The 14,804-nt window shown below is 56.1% G+C and overlaps 1 protein-coding gene across 2 annotated transcripts in view; it reads left to right on the top strand.

Annotated features, from left to right (window-relative positions):
- TOLLIP (toll interacting protein) overlaps nucleotides 1-13,048 on the top strand; it is a 36,677-nt gene extending 23,629 nt beyond the window's left edge. For both annotated transcript variants that reach the window (XM_016920090.4, XM_063783699.1), the window contains exons 5-6: nucleotides 1,368-1,458; nucleotides 10,165-13,048. In XM_016920090.4, the coding sequence (XP_016775579.1) occupies nucleotides 1,368-1,458; nucleotides 10,165-10,379 (306 nt within the window). In that variant the 3' untranslated portion in view covers nucleotides 10,380-13,048. The remainder of the gene's footprint in view (nucleotides 1-1,367; nucleotides 1,459-10,164) is intronic.
- Nucleotides 13,049-14,804: the final 1,756 nt, after the last annotated feature.

Raw genomic sequence — 14,804 nt, 5'->3', positions numbered from 1 at the left:
GCTGCCGTGGGGAGGCTGCAGCAGGGAGCTGCTTTTCTGGGCCATCTTGGCTCCTCCCACCCCCTTTTTGTTAAAGCTGGGATATTTTAAAGCATGTCCCGGCCGTGAGTGACCATGTGTAAATGTCTCATGACACGTCTTTAACAGATGCTTTCATACAAACACAGAACCATCATGACGCTCCAGTGATTTTACCTGCAGTTGACAGTTTTGAACTCAGAGACGACAGTGGTGCAGTGACTTATCCGCAGTTGACAGTTTCGAACTCAGAGGAGACAGCGGTGCAGTGACTTATCCGCAGCTGACAGTTTTGAACCCAGAGACGGCAGCGGTGCAGTGACTTATCCGCAGCTGACAGTTTTGAACTCAGAGGCGACAGTGGTGCAGTGGCTTATCCACAGCTGACAGTTTCGAACTCAGAGACGACCGCGGTGCAGTGACTTATCCACAGTTGACAGTTTCGAACTCAGAGACAACAGCGGTGCAGTGACTTATCCACAGTTGACACTTTTGAACTCAGGAGACAGCAGTGCAGTGACTTATCTGCAGTGGACAGTTTTGAACTCAGAGACAACAGCAGTGCAGTGACTTATCTACAGTTGACAGTTTTGAACTCAGGAGAGAGCGGTGCAGTGACTTATCTGCAGTTGACAGTTTTGAACTCGGAGACGACAGTGCAGTGACTTATCTGCAGTGGACAGTTTTGAACTAAACTCAGAGACGACAGCAGTGCAGTGACTTATCCACAGTGGACAGTTTTGAACTAAACTTAGAGACGACAGCGGTGCAGTGACTTATCCACAGTTGACAGTTTTGAACTCAGGAGACAGCAGTGCAGTGACTTATCCACAGTGGACAGTTTTGAACTAAACTCAGAGACGACAGCGGTGCGGTGACTTATCCGCAGTTGACAGTTTTGAACTCAGAGGTGACAGCGGTGCAGTGACTTACCCACAGTGGACAGTTTTGAACTCAGAGTTGACAGCAGTGCAGTGACTTATGTGAAATTGACACTTTCAAACTCAGACACCACAGCAGTGCAGTGTGGTTCCCCCCAGGCCGACTCGACACCTACACTGGGATGTCCCTCCTGTCACCATCCTCTCTCAGTCACGTCCCAGTTAGAGGGGGGTCTGTAAGCCCAAGCCATGTCACCTCCTGGATTTGAGGAGGTGGTGCAGGGGTGGGAGCAGGGCCCAGCATCCCCTGTGCACTCAGGGCTGGTGTAGCGAGGGTGATTCTGGGCTGGCATGGGGAGGGCGATTCTGGGCTGGCGTGGGGAGGGCAATTGTGGGGAGGGCGATTCCCGAGGTTCTGATGGGTGGATGTTCCTCCTTGACCCCGGGACCATCTCCGCTGTGTTTCAGCTGCTTCCAGCTGCCATGGTGATGCCACCCCAGCCCGTGGTCCTGATGCCAACAGTGTACCAGCAGGGCGTTGGCTATGTGCCCATCACAGGTGCGTGTGCTCCCTCCCTGGGTGCCTCTCCCCTGGTAGAAACCCCAGGGCCTAGGGCAGGTGCGGGAGGAGGGAACGGGGCTTAGAGCGCCGGGGTGGGGACGTCATCCATTCTAGAATCCTGCAGACGTGCTGACCGCACACAGATCCTTTCAGGCCAGGGAGCCAAGGGTTACGTTTGAATTTTGTTTGCATATCTAGAAAATAGAATTTTTTTTTTTCTAATTGTTGGCAGAAATGAGGTGAGTCGAAATTTTCAGAGATGTGGAAATGTGGCTTTGAAACCCCGTTGTGCCCAGCTCTGTGCAGGAGAACCTCACGCCCCTGTCAGGTGACGCGTGCTCTGCACTGTGCCGTCGTGTCCGAACCTCACGCCCCGTTGGGTGACGCGTGCCCTGCACTGCGCCGTTGTGTCCGAACCTCACGCTCCTGTTGGGTGATGCGTGCTCTCTACTGCGCCATTGCGTCTGTTGTCGTGTGTCACTGTTAGGAGTGAGCAGCCTGTGGCTGCAGCAACACCAAGCTGGGATGTCGCTTTTCATGCTGTTGCATTTTTGGTCCAGCTGTGACTGTGGTAGCAGCTGGTGCAAGACCGGCCCCCACCATGGATGGGCCCAGCCGTCTTTAGCAGGCGGGGAGACCTCAGCCCCTGAGAGGAGGTGCTGGGGGGAGCCTGTGGTCACCCTGGTTCTCCTCCTGAGGTGGCCTCTCTCTCGTTCTGGGGAGCTGGTGTCCAGGCAGAGCACTGGTCCCTCTGCACGGAGGGTGGAGGCCAGAGGCCCAGGCCATGGAAGTGGCCAAGTTGCGGGCAGGGCGCTGGGGATGCGTGGTGGTGTTGGGGGAGGTGGTGTTAGGGGAGGGTCTCGGGGCTGCATGAGGCCCCGGCTGCTTGTGCTCAGGGGCTGCTTTGGGGTTGGGGCGGGACAGAGCTGCTGGCAGGCGAGAGTGCTGTGAGGCCAGTGCTGGTGTCCAGCCCAGCTGGAGTGGAGAGGCCTGGTCAGCACCCCAGTCCCGCCAGCATCCCGCACAGATGCAGAAAGGCCACCTTGGGAGTCGGGACCTCGCCCTAGACCCACCCGATGTGGCCTGAAACCCAGCCCTGACGATGGGAAGGAGGAGACGGCACTGGGAGACTCTGGGCTGTCCACTGGTGTTCAGGACATTCTCGGACAAAACTGCCTGTGAGAACAGCATGGCCTCGCCCTCACTTGCTCACATTATAGACTCTGTTTCCATGTGAAGCCGCCCGCGCAGGTGCCAGGGCTGCCTTTCTCCAGAGGAAAGAGCAGAGCGTGTGTCTGAGAGGGCCTCTGTGGTGTCCAGTGTCTTAGAAAACCACCAGCCCGGGGCTGGGTGCGGGGGCTCATGCCTCTAATCCCAGCACCTTGGGAGGCCGAGGTGGGCGGATCGTGAGGTCAGGAGATCAAGACCATCCTGGCCAACACGGTGAAACCCCGTCTCTACTAAAAATACAAACAAATTAGCCGGGCGCGGTGGTGGGCGCCTGTAGTCCCAGCTGCTCGGGAGGCTGAGGCAGGAGAATGGTGTGAACCCAGGAGGTGGAGCTTGCAGTGAGCCGAGATTGCGCCACTGCACTCCAGCCTGGGTGACAGAGCAAGACTCCATCTCAAAAAAAAAAAAGAAAACCACCAGCTCAGCAGAGGCAGCACCTGCGCCCCGTCACCGAGGAAAGAATGCTTCCTAGGAGGTGACCACAGGTGAGCCAGAAACGCAGAAGCAGCCTTGAGGCGTTCAGAGTTAGAGGGGGGTGGGCATCTGGGTAAGCAGAAGAGCCAGCACCTTGGCAGAGAAACGGGGGAGAGCATGGGAGCCCCGCAGCTGTTCCTGAGCCTGGAGCCTGGCCAGGGGAGCTCTGCTGCCCTGGGGGCCCTGATGCGCCCTGGCTGCCCCCCAGAGTGGCTCCTGGAGGTTCTGATTTGTAACTGGGACAGCCCAGAGCTGCCGTCGTGGGGTCAAAGTGCCTTCTGTGGTGTGCAGTTCATGGGGCTAGTGAAGTTCTGTCTGGTTGTCCTGAGTTGGAGGCCGATGGCCAACCTGAAAGAACAGAGACCCAGGCCCTCCAGCTTCCTGAGGTTGGAAGTCCAAGCCCCGGTAGGCAGGGCCACTCACTCGCCAAGGCTGTGAGGAGGATCCTCCCCGTCTCCTCCAACTTCTGGGCCGGGCGCTCTGTGGCTGTCTTTTTGGGGGGTGCAGTTCCATCAACTGGATACAGTACCGGGGTGTATCTGGCTGTAAGAGCATTCAGATGACAGATAACATTGATTGGCTTACCTCTTTCTGGTTCCTATCCCTAATTCTCTTTGTAGATGCCTTTCAAGTTTGCTCTAAAACGTTTATTTTAGGAAAGGCTAGACAAACTTTGAAATTTTCTTTTGATAGACATTGTAAATTTTGGAACAGCCCCGCACTTCATAGAAAAGTTCCCAAGGAGATGCAGGAACATCTGCCAGAGCCTGTGAGGACTCGTCCACCTGATGCCCCACCGGAGCCCCCAGCCCCATGCCCAGGCATGCGTTTCCAATAAGCAGGGGCGTCCCTGGCACAGGACGGCCATCTAGATGAAGCTGACACTGACGCGTTGGGGCTGTACCCTGCTTGGAGCCCATCTGAGTCCGCAGCATCCAGGCCGGGGTCACTGGCCCTCCATGGCCTTGCCTCCCTTGGCCTGGAGGGGTCCCCATCTTGCTCCTAGGGTATGTTCTGGTCAGGGACCTGGTGGGGCTGCTGACGTGGCCTTGCAGGGTAGGGCTGAGTTTCCCCGGGGCTGCTGGCAGGGCCTCCGCATTTTACCCAGGCAGATGCCACCACCGCAGATTCCACCCAGCGCAGGTTTACCCAGCGCAGGTTTACCCAGCGCAGGGCTAGTGGTGTGACTGGCCCGTCCCTCACGGCGGGCTCTGCCTGGCTGTTCCCCGGGAACTAAAATATGTCCTGTGTGGGAGGCACCCCAGGACCACGTGAAGATCCCGCCCTTGTCAGCCCCTGAGTTTATCCGACTTCCCCAGCAATGTGGATTTACAATTTCCTATTTTATTTATTTATTTATTTATTTTAATTATATTTTAAGTTTTAGGGTACATGTGCACAACGTGCAGGTTTGTTACATATGTATCCATGTGCCATGTTGGTGTGCTGCACCCATTAACTCATTTAGCATTAGGTATATCTCCTGAACAATTTCCTATTTTATTTATTTATTTATTTATTTTAATTATACTTTAAGTTTTAGGGTACCTGTGCACAACGTGCAGGTTTGTTACATATGTATCCGTGTGCCATGTTGGTGTGCTGGACCCATTGACTCGTCATTTAACATTAGGTATTTCTCCTAAACAATTTCCTATTTTATTTATTTATTTATTTTAATTATACTTTAAGTTTTAGGGTACATGTGCGCAATGTGCAGGTTTGTTACATATGTATCCGTGTGCCATGTTGGTGTGCTGCACCCATTGACTCGTCATTTAACATTAGGTATTTCTCCAACAATTTCCTATTTTTTTCCTTGGGTCAGAATCCCTTATGAATGTTATTTTTTCACTCAAATTATTCCAGATTTGGCCAGAGGGAGCCCCCTCAGGCGGGATCTTTGTTCTTTGGCCTCCTCTGATCCTTCTCTGGGCCCCTCCCTGCTTCCTGGCACTGCAGGAAGCCCCAGGCTCTCTGCATTTCCGGCCTTAGCCCTGGCGTTAGCTGTTTCTCCCAGGAGCCCTGGTTCCCATTAGGAGAGCACTGCTTTTAGGAGCCTTTGAAGTATTTTTTAATTATCCTAACAGTACTGTAGAGTGTGAATAAGGCACCCTTCTTCACTGGAAGCTGATGCCCTAATTTTCTTCTGAGTACCTGTGATCACAGCCCATCCTCCCGGCAGCCACTGCCAGCTGAAGGGCGAAGTCTGCGGAGACCTTGGAGAGGCTGGCGGCTGCGTGCTCAGGGCGTCTCGGGCCGACTAGGCAAGCATGGTGGAGTCACACCAGGGTTTTCTTCTCAGAAGTGGAATCTCAAAGTGCATCTTGGCCAGAGCATGTGTGTCGCCCACAGTTTCAAGTGTTTATGACTCACATAGTGGAGAAGCCTGTGCCGCGTGCTCTGCCTGGCTACGCGGTGCTGGCTGCGTGGCTTCGGGCCTGTGTGCACGCAGGGCGGCCTGGCCAAGCCCTCTGGTGAGACGGGGCTGCCGGAGTGGGCCAGGAAAGGAGAGCCCGGCTTCTTAGGGCCCTGCTTCTCGCCAGCCCCTTCAGCCGCTCATTCATTCAGCTGTCGCCTGCTGATCGCTGCCCAGAGACCCCCGCACAGGGTGCAGGTCTCGGGGCTCACTGTGCACATTAGGTGGGCTCAGGCCCCGAGAGCCTCCCGTGGTGTCTGAGCCCAGCTGCCACCTCTATGGAGAGTGCAAGCTGGAGACTGAGGGCTGAATGCTAGCTGAGCCCTCACGAGGACCGTCCACTTTCCTCAGTGAAAAACCAGAGTCCCCCACAAAGCAACTCAGAAGCCGGGGCGCTGAGGTCAGACCGTCTCCTTCACAAAAATAAAGTGTGACCACATCAGTGAGGAAGGGAGGCTGGAACACAAAGCACTGCTTGATTATTAAAGCTTTTACGCCATGATCATGGCCGAAGAGAACAGTTTTAAGTTTTGATTTTTTTAAACAAAGTATTATTTTGATTACCAAATTAGATACTTTACAGATTTCAAATAATTCGTGGGAGGCATCATGTGGTTATAGGGGGTTTTTTAGCCTCAATTTTAAGGAAACATCTAGGCGTGAAGCATCTGGAGACCGCGTGGCCTCATGAAGCACGTTCTCTTCCACGGAGCTGCAGAGTGGACAGAGACTCTCCGCCAGGCTGGCAACAGCAGCCAACTGCTCAATTTCCCGTGCGTTCTTCATGCGTGAGAGACCAGCGCGGGCGCCACTGGGCCTCAGCCCTGCCTGCACTGTCCCTCCAGCTGTCCCTGGCACAGAGGGGCACTCAGGCTGCAGCCACTGCCAGGGGTCTGCCCTGAGGGTCCCCACGAGACTGACAGGCGCTGAGGTGGAAGGTGGTGCCGGCCGCACTGTCCTCTGGGGCCCTCCTCGCTTTCCCTCTTCCTGTTGCTTTCCACCTCCTTCTGCTTGGTGGTGGGAGGAGAATCGGCCTGGAAAGTGGGGCATCCAGCGCCTCCCCAGCCTGGCCTGCATAGGCAGCACCAGGGTGTGCATCAGCTCATTCTGTGCTCTCCGTGGCTGCAGCTGCCCGTTGACGCTGTTTCCATCTGTTCCCTCGTGCACCTCCATTTCACACGGGCCTGGAGTGCTTTTCTCTTTTCTCTGCTGCCCCCACGTCCTCACCAGCGCAGTCCCTCCCATCATCCTGGCCTGCGTCTCTGTGGACACAACCCCCACTGGTTTCTGTGGAGCCGACCAGACCGGGACATGAATGCCTGTCCACAAAGTATGAAAGCAAAACACGCAGGTGGACGCCGCTGCTGGGATGGACAAGGGGGAGGCCCATAGAGAACGTGCACGCGGTGGCACCACGCACGGGAGCAGCCGGTGTTTGCAGCGCCTGTGAGTTCCAGAGAGGGCCAGCCAAGGGCTCACCCAGGGGCCCAGGCATGCTTCCCCTCGCACGTGGAATTCCAGCGAATAGGGAGTTTGCAGCTGAGCAGCACATGCCATTTAAAATACAAAATGGTTCCATTCAAAATGAGAATTGGATGCTTAAAAGTTTCCGAGACAAACTATCACATGGAACTCTCTGCTGTTGTGTTTATTAACCCGCTAACTTGGTCGCTTTGAAACAAAGAATCACGTAGGTTTTCTTCTTTGTGATAACACTCTGTGGAGTGAGAAGCAGCAACAAGCCTTGGGAGTTCCGGAACAGTCTCTGAGCTGGACGGTCGTCCCCACCTGCTCTTTGGATGTCTTTCCACTGTCGTGCGAGACGTCTGGGGCCCAGGGCCACATGCCTTCAGCCTGAGCAGGGCCGATGCTCCCCTGCCCACCCGCGGCCGGGACTTACCATGCTGCGTGGTCTGAGATCAGGGCCTTCTCGGAGCAATTTTTCCTGAATGGAAAAGGGACAGGTTTTGGTTTTCCTGGGTACCCTTGTGTTTGTCAGTAGAGAATTTGATTTTGCCAAGATATGACAGCAGATTCACACAGCGTGAAGAACGTGAGGTGGGGCCTGTCCTGTGCTGCACATCCGTCCGTGTGGGTGCAGGTGGCTGGTGGGGCTGAGTGCGGCACATGGCAGGGACACAGCAAAGCCGCCCATCACTCCTCCCAGGGCCGCTACAGGTGGGGTCTGGGCTGCCCCGGGCTCCCATGGCGTCCTCTCTGCCCACATTTTGGGGACTTTGCTCTCCGCCAGGCCCCAGAGCTCCTGGTCTGTCCTCCTGAAGTCCCCAGGCAGCCTTGACACATACGCTCACTGTTCCCGGAGGGCTTGATGGACACATCCACGCTTGGTAACCAGGATGGGCCGGCTCAGGTCAGGCACATGGCCTCTGCCCTGCAGGAAGGAGGGGAGTGAGCCAGGCCACTGCCCCTCAGCCCACACCGTGGAAGCACTCACCTCTTCCCCTGGGGGTGCCTGCTCCCCAAGTGAGTGTGTTGGGGCCGTGCTGTTGGGATTCACTTGAGGGCCAGTCGGCGCCACATGCCCTCATTGTCAGCAGAGCAGGTTTCTCGGGGCACCCCAGGCCGTGACGTCGCAGCGTCACAGCCACCGTCGTCGATTTTGCAGCAGTTCCCCTCCTCCCGTCCCTTCCCCATCAGACTGGTAAAGGCTGGAGAGAGTGGGAGCGCGGTGCCTCCGTTCCTCATGTTGCCACGCTGCGGGGAGCCGTGTGGGCAGGGACAGGCGATGGCCGAGCCCCATTCCTCTTGTTGCCATGCTGTGGGGAGCTGTATGGGCAGGGACAGGCGATGGCCGAGCCCCATTCCTCTTGTTGCCATGCTGTGGGGAGCTGTATGGGCAGGGACAGGTGATGGCCAAGTTCCTGCCCACCTGCCAGCCGGGGCACCCAAGAAGCCACGGGGATCCCAGGGGTCCCTCCAGGACAGACAGCGCCCAAGCCTTTGTCTTGTTTGAGGAAGAAGAAAGGGTGGTGAGGGTGGCCACGTCCCCACCTGGCCATGGTTCGGTTCGTTTTCCCTCATTGCCGAAAGGCTGATGAGCATGGGGATGATGCTTCCCCAGTGAGGTGAGGTGTCCAGTGGCCAGGACAAGAGGCAGGTGTGGGTGTGGAGGAAAGGTGGGCCTGGCCCTGAGAGAGCCGAGAAGCAGAGGAGGCAGGGGTAGGTGTGGAGGAAGAGTCGGCCTGGCCTAGAAGGAGCCGGGAAGCGGTGGCCTTCCTTGCTGAGGAGTCCTGGCCTTTGCAGCAGGTGCTGGAGGCTTGGCGGCAAGCCCTGTCCGCTCCGTTTACACCCCTGCAGGTCCTTGTTGCTGGTGTTGGTTCAGGCCAGGATTGAAGTGGCTTCTGCTGCCTTTAGGATCCTCCGAGAGTAGAAAGGAACAAAAGTCCTATCCTAAGATTGGGGCTCTAGCGCTCCAGTGATCCTAGCTGGGAGATGGTTCGTGCTTTTAAAGGTGAATGAACGGGTGAGCGGTGAACCCTTGCACTGCTGCAGCTGCTGCTGCAGGAGGAGCTCTGTGCCTCGCTGGTCGCCGAGCCCCGCGCACGCTGCCTGTGCTCTGTGCCTCGCTGGTCGCCGAGCCCCGCGCACGCTGCCTGTGCTCTCTGCCTCGCTGGTCGCTGAGCCCCGCGCACGCTGCCTGTGCTCAGGGCTGCTCATGGTTTTAGGGAGCGGCCACCAGGCTGGAAGGCGAGTCTTAAGTCCGGCCACACGGTGCCTTCAGGGGTGTGTGTGCTGCAGTGGCTGAACCGCCGTGCGTCTCCTGCTCGATAGATTGCATCTCAGTGTGTCCTCCCGCATCAGACATGGGGCGAGGGGCCTGCGTAGCTGTGGGGTGGAGATGCCAGGAACCCTGGACGGTGGCCCCAGTGCACTGAGGGTCCACTGTACACCGTACCTGCTGCCCGACTTGTTTGAGTTTTGTGAGCATTTTCTTGGTGTAGTTTGTATGTGTGTGTGGGGTTGTCATTCTGGGCATCGGCTGCAGCTTTGCTGAGGTCTTCAGTGCCTGTGGTGATTGTTCCCCACCGGCACACAGTTTAGTGACACACTTTCCAAGCTGCAAAAGCATCTTCTAGAATGCCTGATAAAGGAAGAGGCTCAGACCGTGCAGTGTTTGGATCAGCGGGCGTGACATTCCGTGTAGTCCGTCCCCAGATGCAGAGGACTCTGTGAGCCCACTGGTCAGTGAAGACGAGCGTGTGCAGTGCAAATTCATGAGTTCTGAAGGGATCAAAACACCACCCCCAGCCTGCTAGTTATAAAACAGACTCGGGTGAGATTTGAAAGATCAAACTTTGATTTTTATATGGAAGGAAGATGAGTTAGTGAAGGAGGCGTCACAGAGGGCCCTGCCCACCTTCCCCGTGGCTGTGCCTGGGGTTGCTGTTTGGGGGTTTGCCTTTCCAGGGTGTCTTGCGGGACTGGTGTTTGCTGAGACCCGAGGTGGCCCCTTCCTCAGGGAGGCCGGTGGGATGCGTTGTTTTCTTCCTTCAGCAGGAGCTAGTGTGGCACTTCTGGAACTTTCCGACGTTTTTACCAAACTTGATCTTTGCTTCCAGGGATGCCCGCTGTCTGTAGCCCCGGCATGGTGCCCGTGGCCCTGCCCCCGGCCGCCGTGAACGCCCAGCCCCGCTGTAGCGAGGAGGACCTGAAAGCCATCCAGGACATGTTCCCCAACATGGACCAGGAGGTGATCCGCTCCGTGCTGGAAGCCCAGCGAGGGAACAAGGATGCCGCCATCAACTCCCTGCTGCAGATGGGGGAGGAGCCATAGAGCCTCTGCCTCGATGCCGTTTTGCCCCCGCTCTTTGGACACGCCGACCCGGCGCTCCCCAAGGAATGCTGTCCCAACAAGATTCCCGTGAAAGAGCACCCGTGTCGCCCCCTCCCGTGGACGTCTGTGCCGCCCCGTCCACACCTGTTCTTGGGTGCATGTGGGTTTTCGGTTCCTGGCGGTCCAGGACGGGGCGGGGGGCTCCCCTCCCATCTCGTGCTGGGAGGTCTCAGCGCGCTCTCCTGTCCCTGGGACGTGCGTCTCTCCTTTTCATGCCGTTCTGGAAAACACTCTTGCTGTAGAGAGCAGCTGCTTCTGCCAGGGTGTTGGAGGTGGTGGAGCGCCTTCCGATTCCATTCATGGCATTTTGTGATGTGATGTAATTGGAATAGAGCTGTTGATTTAAGGCACACACAATCCCTCACACTGTGGGTTTTTTTTAGAACTTCCCAGATGAAAACTCACGCCCTTGCCCTAACACGCTTTGCTGTGAGCCTGGCCCCTGCCCAGGGCTTGGGTCTGGTGAGCTGAGCAGCTTCCTGTGGTTGGTGTGGGGCCGGCCTCTGGCCTGGCTCACCTGGCCACTGTCCAGCCAGCCTTGTGACAGACTCCGGCCTGAAGGCAGAATGAACCCACACCTGGAGTGAGGAAGGGGGCCTGGCACGGTTGGCCAGGCTCTGCCTGATTGCCAGCCAGCGGGCATCTGAAGCCGGGTCCTTCGCCCGCCAGAGGCTGCCGTCCGTCTCTCCTGCTGCGCTCGTGCCAGCTCCGTGGGTGTCCTCCCAGGGAGCTTCTCTTCTCAACAGGCCTTGCGAGGCTGGGGTGGGAGGTGATAGAGGCAGCACTGTGCATGATTCCGAGAGGGTGTGGTGGCACTGCCAGCCGACTGCTGACAGCTTGGGAGCTGCTGTGCCCAGGACCTGGGTTCAGCATGGGCGAGGAAAGCCTGGCGAGCGTGGCCCTGTAAAAGCTTTCTGAGGCGGGAGGCGCTCACTTACCTCTGACTGCCTGGGCGCCGCGTGCAGCATCTTGGCTCACAGGACAGATTTTAGGTGACACCTGGTTATGACAGTCAGAAATTTGAGAAGCTTCTCACAAGTGATGCACTTTAAATAATCTGCATGCCATTGAGACACCTGCATGTCTGGTGTTTGTGGTTCAAGTGTCTTGCCGCCGGCCTTCGGATGTAAACCCACTGATAACGGACAGAAAGAGAATGCCCACAAGTGGGTCTTCTGTGGAAGATGCAGAAGGAGGAAGTTAGTGCTTACATTTTAGTCTTTTTCTCCCTCAAAAAAATAGGTTAAGTTTCAGTGCCAGCTAGAAAATACTGCTTTCTGCCACCGATTGGGGGTGGTTTTTGTCAAATATACTGTTGATAAATATTTATTTTTGTAAACTTGAAGTGTGTGGTGGCCGTGGGGGAGGGACATGCTGGCAGCGGGCGCCTTCTTCAGCCGTGGGTCCTAAAGGCCTTTGATCCTTTGAAGAAGAAAGACATGGTATTTGTTCAGCAGACGCCGACCACTCAGACGGAGGGGCCCCTGGGATTCCCTGTCTCAGATGGCCTGGTCTTATGCCTGTGTAGATTTCTTCTCCATTGGGAATGAAGGTGTCAGGCGGGACTGGAATGTTCTAGATGGTATGTTCCGTGATATTAACAACTCTAACCCAGGACGGACCACAAGCCACACTCAGAGGCCTCACTGTGGTGGGGGCTTCGGCGTCCAGGCGCCCAGGTGTGGCCACCAGCACCGGTTTCTGCCTTCGCGTTGCTGGGGTGCAGTGAGACTGCCACACACGTGCACATGTGGCTCTGTGGGTGTCTCCTAGAGAGGACGTGGCCCCTGCTGCCAGCCCTTGAGCAGCCCGTGTGGGGGCCCGAGGGACCCACACAGTGGGGGCCAGCCTCGCTGGAGGGAGAGCAACCCTTTGCCGATGACCACGCTTGCCGCCATCTCTTAGTTTTCTTTTTCACAAGCGCTTTATTTTTTTAATAGACAAATCACATTTTGTAAGGCCTTTAATTAAATAAGGTTCTTCTTTCCTTCATTTTATGCTTTATTTCCTGTTTGAAGGCTTACTGTAGAAGTGGCTTACTGTAGAAGCAGCTTGCTGAGCCCCTCCGAGCGGTCCCCAGAATTAGCTGGTTCACAACCCCCACCCTCCCCCACCCCCGCCTGTGTCAGGTGTGGATGAGGTCGTCACACTCAGAAGGACAGGCTTGTCTGCCAGCTCACAAGGGGAGGCTGCAGTGGGTTTGGGAGCTGGGTTTAGGCCCCTGGTGTCTGAGGGCCCAGGCCTTGCCAGCCTCTGCTGCTCCTGCTCCTGGGTTTGAAGATGCAGGCCGATCGCCAGCTCCGTGGCAGCGGTCACTAAGGACAGCTTGACTGTGCCATCTCAGAGCCTCAGGCGGGGCTCCGGAGATAGAAGACAGGTCGCCGGAGGCTCCCCCTCCTCTCCTTTCCCCTCTGCAGATGCTCCCTGGGCGCTGCCCTGCAGGGTGCCAGGCAGGAGTGGTCTCAGAACGTGCGCTTCTGATTATTTTACTGGGGTCCATTGTCCAGATTTTTCCTTGATTGTAAAATATATTTTTACTTTTTAGTCTTCTAATTTAATAAATGATCCATATAAAAATAGAGAAATAAAGTCCTTTAAGGGAAGGTTTACCATGTTTGTTCCCGAGTATTTTTTAACTTAATTCACAATACGCAGGAGTAACGAATCAGTCAGAATCAGAGTTCACTCGTCAACAGACTGGGAGCAGGAACCTTACACCTTCAGACCAAGCCTGGCCTTTGCTTCCCAGATTGAATTAGAGGAGGGAAGTCCCGGGTGCTCCTCCCTCAACAGTGGCAGTGGGCGTGGGTCTGCTCTTCCAGCCCAGGCACCCTCTCCCCACTGGGTGGTTCTGTGGTGCCTTTTCATTTCCAGGCCATTTCCATCAGGGAGTGAGCGTGGAACACGACCCCGTTCTGAGAGAGCCCACTGGGACCGTGGCACCCCCATCTCAGGAGTCTGAGCCCCTAGTGATGACTGGCTCATGCTTAGGGAGCAAAGCGCCCATAAATCTGAGCAGCACTCTAGAGACCCCGAGCCACCCTGGCACCCAGGCACGGACGCGTTGCTGGAGCGTCCATGGACACGGTGGGGTGTCTGCCCCCTCTCTGCTGCCCAACCCCCGAGGCATGCCCGCCGGTTCCCTGCCTCCACCTGAATGTGGCCTTTCTGCAGTGTTGACTCCACAGCAAACTTCCAGCCGTTACCTCTGTGGCTATGACTGATGGCATCAGTTCTGTGGAAAAGACCCCTGGGCGTGGGACTCTTGAGCAAAGATGGACCCGCCTCCCCTGCCCAAATCCCAACCTGCTTCCTGGTGCCCTGTCCCCATCGCCGGGCGTCCCCATCGCCAGGCGTCCCCATCGCCGGGCGTCCCCATCGCCGGGCTGGCCTCTCCGTCCCAGTGCTGTCTTGGTGCAGCTGCAGTTAGGATCTCTTTATTTTTTATTTTTTGTATTTTTATTTTTTAATTTTTTTTATTATTTTTTTTTGTTGTTGAGACAGAGTCTCACTCTGTCACCCAGGCTGGAGTGCCGTGGTGCGATCTCGGCTCACTGCAAGCTCCGCCTCCCGGGCTCACGCCATTCTCCTGCCTCAGCCTCCCGAGTAGCTGGGACTACAGGCACCTGCCACCACGCCCGGCTGATTTTTTTGTATTTTTAGTAGAGACGGGGTTTCACTGTGTTAGCCAGGATGGTCTCGATCTCCTGACCTCGTGATCCGCCCGCCTCGGCCTCCCAAAGTGCTGGGATTCCAGGCGTGAGCCACCGCACCCAGTCAGGATTTCTTTTTTTAGGAGCGAGTTTGAGCACAGCCTTGCATTCCAGGCCCGTGTTTCCCGTGGGGCTGCCTTTTTCTTTTGTCTCGTCAGCTCTTTTCACGTTATAGACGGTAACTGCGCGATATACGCTGCATGTTCTTTCCCCGCTTTATCATTTTGTTTCTGTTGCTAATGATTTTGTCCCGTGTAAAATTTTCTTTTTTAATGTTGTCACGTGTTCATCTTTTTCCTTATCGTTCCTGGATTTCTGTTTATCATGAGGAAAGTTTTTCCACATTCAGGTTTGAAAGGCTCTTCTCTCACGTATTTTCCTTTTTTTTTTTTTTTTTTTTTTTTTTTTTGCCCTTCATCACGGACCCCACTGGAGGCACCGGGCCCGCTGCGCAGGATGGACCGACCCTCATTGTGCGGCGGGTTCGCAGCCCCCGGATCCCTGGGCCCGGCCTGGCCTTCCCGGCACCCCCTCCTGCATTCCCGCAGGGCTGGCCCGCGCCCGGCTTCTCCTTCTAGAGGCTTCCTGGCTGTTCGTGTTGGGACTTACCAAGGAACAACTTCCGGATAAGCTTGTTCAGAGCTCATTTAAT

This window comes from Pan troglodytes, chromosome 9 (assembly GCF_028858775.2).
Source record: "Pan troglodytes isolate AG18354 chromosome 9, NHGRI_mPanTro3-v2.0_pri, whole genome shotgun sequence".
Lineage (NCBI taxonomy): Eukaryota > Metazoa > Chordata > Mammalia > Primates > Hominidae > Pan > Pan troglodytes.
Note: the sequence above shows the minus strand (reverse complement) of the source record. Positions and strands in the feature narration are given on the sequence as shown.